Source organism: Apium graveolens, chromosome 10 (assembly GCF_009905375.1).
Source record: "Apium graveolens cultivar Ventura chromosome 10, ASM990537v1, whole genome shotgun sequence".
Lineage (NCBI taxonomy): Eukaryota > Viridiplantae > Streptophyta > Magnoliopsida > Apiales > Apiaceae > Apium > Apium graveolens.
In genome coordinates, this window is record NC_133656.1 from 208,737,481 (window position 1) to 208,743,167 (window position 5,687).

Here is a 5,687-nt window from a genome sequence, read left to right on the forward strand (position 1 = left end):
GGGAGTCTAATCCCATTCGCTCCCCATACTTTCGTTGACTCGACTAATTATTATAAAAACTACTCACTATCCAAATGAAAGACGATCGATTATCTACACAAGAAGATAAAGAGTCCCACATACGAGAAAAGTTCACAAATAGAGTTGAACCAAGTAACATTACAAATTGCTCCTTTTAATTGACGACTATCAAAAAAATCAGAAAATGTTACAAAATTTATATCAACTGCATTCAAAATAAGTTCAAGACACATAAGGGCCCTAACCATATTTCGACTCGTAATCAATGGTTCTTTTGAATCTTGTAGATTTTTTTTCTTTCGTTTAAAACGCTTAGAACTCTAAAATGATTATTTTTCATTTTTCGATTTTTTTAAGTTCTTTAAAAATAGGCCTGGAGTTACAAGTCAAGCTAAGGCCGTGATATACGGTATACTCACTTGCTTTCTTTTCCGAGAGTCTTTTTCTCTCTTACTACACGTCTGGGCGTACATCAAGCTTCCAACACTGCGGACAATCAGACGGAGCATAATTTTTTTTAATAAATAAACTTCTCAACACATACAGATTTCTGCCGATCCTTCAAGCAACATTACTTCTCAGTTTCCATATGAATAGCCCAACCCATCCTGCCACCTAAGGTAGAAATTCCTTGTTGGGCCCTAAACCTTAGGAACCGGACTCTAATTATTAACCGTTTTTAATATTTTAGGGTTCAACAATTCCCAATTTTAGTTTTAAAAATATTAAATTATTTATATATATGAATAAAGTACGAACAAAACACCTCTTAAAATAAAAATTTTGAGTTTGAAAATATAACATTATTGAGTATTTTGGGTAAAAAAATGTAAAACGTTAATGCATTTTGCGTTACCATTGAAAACAACTTTTGAAATTGCGTTTCTACTTTGAATAACATTGTTTAAAATTGCATTTTTTGATTTAAAAAATTAAAAAATAAAAAAAAATGTTAGACAACAATTGTATTTTTTATTAATAATAAAAACTGCTACCGAAACACCATTTTAAAATGACATCTGAAGTTATTTTTTTCCAAAGTGACATTGAGTTCATTGTCACCCAAATAAAGACATTTGGAACAATAACCTACCTCAACAAGGCCCATTTTTAAACTTGAGTTTCAGTGGATGGGCCTGAGAACGATTGGGGTGGATTTAGGCAATCCAGACCAGATGCAGTCCTAGTTGGGCCATAGGAGAATGTTAACATTTTTCAAGTGTATATATATATACACTAAAAGGTCCATCAGAGGAATCGAGGTGTATAACAGGCAAAGCTATTTGTAATGCAGTCCTACACTGATTGTTTTCGGTGTTTCCTAATTGTACTCTGGATATGTTAATAGTAAGTAGTAACAGCCATGCAACCCATGTTTGGGGTTTTATGATCTCATGTCACCAGGTTTTGGTTACCTGTGTCTGATTTTTAGTTTTATTTTATACGTCATACTTTGATTTGATTTTTTTGGTACTGTGTTTATAGTGATTGGTACAGTTTTTGTGCGGGTCATATTATAGTTATGCGTTGGACTTGTTTGGAAGGGTGAAGGACAAGAATAACTTTTGGTAGATAACGAAAATAACTGTTTTTTAAAAAAAGTGGACAATTTTAGCCGACGAAATACGCATATGATAATGAAGTAAGCTATCGATAATACGCATTTGAGATTAAGGTAACTTGTAATATTTTACGCACATACACATTAGGGAAAGGAGTATATTGACTCGTTATGCAATTGCATAACGCCTATTACCCGATAGTCACGTGACAAGTAGCAACTTGATTTGATATTTTGGCTGATTACGCATTGGCTGGTCAGGTATCCCGGGGGTCATTATTGGCCAAATTTTGAAAATGAGACATTTTTGTTAAAAGTTTTTAGAAAGCGATCATATTTGTCTTTTTTCCCCAAACAACTTGTTTTAGTCTAAAATTTGTTAAAGCTCCACATGTCCGAAAAGTATAATCAAGAGCAGTAAAATGTCTAACAATTGTACGTAGTTAGTGGAACACAATTGCCTTCCCGTCCACCGTGGAAGTTTATGTAATGGTGGATTCACTTGTATTGTATTAGTATGTCACTCGATTGCAAGCCAATAAAATTTCCTATTTCTTGGAAGGAGCTTTCGACAATATTGGAGGCTATTTGATAGGTTGTAGATGATGTACAATGAATTTTTCTGCAATTTCACACTAAAGCCTTTGCGAGTCCTTGAACATTTGTGGTGTTCCTTTGGTGCTTAGTGTGGTAAATATATAAGTGTTGGCTCAATTTTAGTGGTGCCCATTGTATTACTGAATTCACCACATTCTGTTGTAACAGTTCATCAGGAGGCAATGTGTCCCAAGGTTTCTTTTCTGTGTATGATACTACTGCAGATAGTGATTAGATGCTCTTAAGTCTTAAGTGTTAACATTCCTAGCTACTAGGATGACATATATAAAGGCTGTAAAAGAAGTAAGTATTTATTATGCTCTATTAAGATTTAAGGATTAACTTCTCCTGTGTATATGTCATCATTTAGGAAAACTGTTTAAGTTCTGTCACTATAATCTCTAAACTATAGAACTTAAAAATTATCACAAGATATTTGCAGCTATTTAAGTTTCTCAAGGAGTTCGCATAACTATAATTAGCGTCCATAAGACAAGGAGCCCACATTATTATGATTAGCATCCATAAGAATGGTTGTCTCTGTTTCATATTGAGTTTTTTTTTCATCCTACCTAATTTGGCTTGACACTCTAAAATCGTGCTTGAAAAGTTTGTGTTACAGGTGTTTCCTTTCTGATTAATTTTTGTCCCAGTTCATACCACATTATGACATCTGATTCTTTTTTAGCTATGTGCTCGATGATCTTATTTGGTGTATTTCTTCTTATTGCAGTTCATGTTGGGCCAGGCTTTTGTATTAAATTCTATAAATTACTCTGTAATAATAATCGTGGACATCTCTCATTGGATATTACGAAATCTGTTGATAAATGAATCCCAATTTGTTGACTATTTTTTGTTGGAGGTTATGCATCTTGTTTGTTTAAGATGAAGAAGAGCAACTACTCCTTATTCTTTGTCAATATGTTACTGACATTACACTTGTTTCAAATACTTGTCCCAGACGAAACATATAATTGCAAATATGACACTTGATGTTCATCCGAATATATCTTCAGTTCTGTAAATTCTATTTTTTGTTCCTGGTGTGTAAAAATGTATAACCACCATACCCTGGTCGGGTCCTAGTTAACTTGTAAATGCAACCCATTTTTGGTTTCGCTTTAAACATTCATGATGTTTAACGAGGAAAGCACCGGGATAGGAACTTTCTACTTGAGGTTTGAACTTGTTTGAATAATAGAACTTGGTTGCTGTGTCCTTGTGAATCTTGCTGCTATTAAGGCCGAGAATAGTAAATTGTCTGATCTGGTAGTGTTAAAAGAATCAATTTCAGGCAGTGCATATTCTTTTATTGGTGGCGTGATTATATGCGTCTTTTGTTGCTCTAAACACATAATTGTATCTACTATACATGCTCATGTAAAAGTAGAGTATCTATTAAACCTAACAAGCTAATATTAAGTGTTGAATGTTGCTTATTGGAAATTACTCAAATTTGTTTGTTTGATCATGTTCTGAGAGAGAGGTGAGGCGGTGAGTGGAAATTGATAATATGGCATTAATTAGTAAGCCCCATTACGTGCTCAAGGTATTTTTACCTCATATTAAACTGATTTCATATTTTCTTTAATTTTTGTTCTGGGGCCTCCAGGTTCCTTAAGCTACATATGACTATGAACTTGAAACTTTAGAGCTCCCATTCCCCACCCCCCAAAAATATACTCTTACTCAACAAGTTTATTATATACTTCTTGCTTTGAAGGGCAATGGTCAGATAAATATACAGTTTCAGTAGTTGGCACAACATACAAGAAGACAGCATTCTAGATTAAAGTCAATCAAGAATAGAATTTGGTGTACAGCTCTGTTAAATTTTCCCTTCTAGACAAATGAACTATTCAATGCCATTGAGACTTTGCACATCGAACAACACTGAGAAAGACGTCCTCATCGCAGGGTATCCAAAGTTTTGAGGAAGCCGTGAAATCATATTCCTCTTGAGCCTGATCAAGCAATGCCTTGAAGAGTGGGTTGTCAAGTAAAGTGATTCTGATAACAAATCTCCTGTACTCTTTACCAACATAGACTACCAAGTGACCCTTTGGGACATCTCTGGGAATATAGTCTTCTTCTTGATGAATGAAGCGCCACAAAGCCCATTGACAGCAGCTGTCACAATCAGCAGCAGGTGCAACACTATTACCCATCTTTTGCCACTTGTTAAGAAATTCTTTGCAAAACTTCATTTTTAAATTCTTCATGTATAATATATATACTAATGTTTTGTTAGAATTTTGTATTATGTAAATATCTCTAGAGAAAAAGACAGGGAGAGTGAGATGGGTATGGTATATGAGAAGTGGTTATATACAATTAAGATATATAGTACCACTTAAGAGATAATAGTGAAGAGAAATTTTGAGATGGTGATACAAAAATGAACAAGAGTTTATATAAGAGGAAAGTGCCACACTGTAGAAGAACATTAAATGATCGATATGTTCGGGTAGGTAAGTGAGATTGAGAGAGTAAAACGAAACTTTAATGTGCAAGATGTCTGCGCGTTGCCATGCTGTACTTGCTATACCTTCATTCATGTTGGTGCATCTTCATACGAAAATGTACGAACATTTTATGAAGCTATAACCTTCATAGATTCACGAAATCAGCACTCTCCCCTATTATTTTACAATATCCATTTGTAACATGCTAGTAATTACAAGTGCGCACTGCACTTTGCCCGAGAAGTTTATCCCATGCCTATTGCATATCTTATCTATACTTTTCTAATCTAGTGGGTCCTGAATTGATAACCTCCTAAAAATTCACTGATCCTCCAAGATATATATAGACAAAAAAAAAATAAGTTGATCAAGTGTTTGACCCAGCATTGTTGTGACAGTCGATGCAAGAAATTATGGGGCATGAAGTATTTTTCAGATAACTTGGAACTTTAGTTGAAGATAATAACTAAGAACTTACATCAAAGGTTGAAATTTGCTAGAATGCTTATCCACTGCTTTATCACATCTTTTTAATAAATTATATAATTGCTATTCAGTATATAAGTGATCCACTGTTCTCCTTGTGCATTGTCTTCAGTATTTATCTGCAAATTACCATTTATCTCTTTGTTTGCTCTAACTTAAGATGCTGGACAGAAGTGAGAAAGCAAAGGGAAGACATGATAAGAGATATGGGTTTAACGAGATGGAATTTTAATCAATTGGATTCTACTTTGAGTCTTGTAAGGCTGTTTGTTGTTACACAATATCCGGCCTCATCTTAGGCTCCGACTACATATGAATTGTTCGTCCTAGCATTATCCAAAAAATATTATTTAAATAAGTGTTCATCGTAAAGTCAAACCTATACATCTCAACTGCATCTCATTAGTTCGCAGATTAAAATTAACTGCATTTATAGTGAAGTGTATTGTTGGAGAAAAACAAAAGGAATTACCCCTACTTCATTATTTAGTCCATCTTTGTTCTTTTTCTGGGTGGAAACTGGCCCTTCATTCACGAATTGGCCTTCGCCTTTC

At 34.2% G+C, this 5,687-nt stretch overlaps 1 protein-coding gene across 1 annotated transcript; it reads right to left on the reverse strand.

The window, feature by feature from the left end:
* Window positions 1–3,856: 3,856 nt before the first annotated feature.
* On the reverse strand, window positions 3,857–4,865 carry LOC141693390 (auxin-induced protein 15A-like). The gene has a single exon (XM_074498487.1). The coding sequence runs from the start codon at window positions 4,402–4,404 to the stop codon at window positions 4,042–4,044; it is 363 nt and encodes a 120-aa protein (XP_074354588.1). The 5' UTR covers window positions 4,405–4,865; the 3' UTR covers window positions 3,857–4,041.
* Window positions 4,866–5,687: the final 822 nt, after the last annotated feature.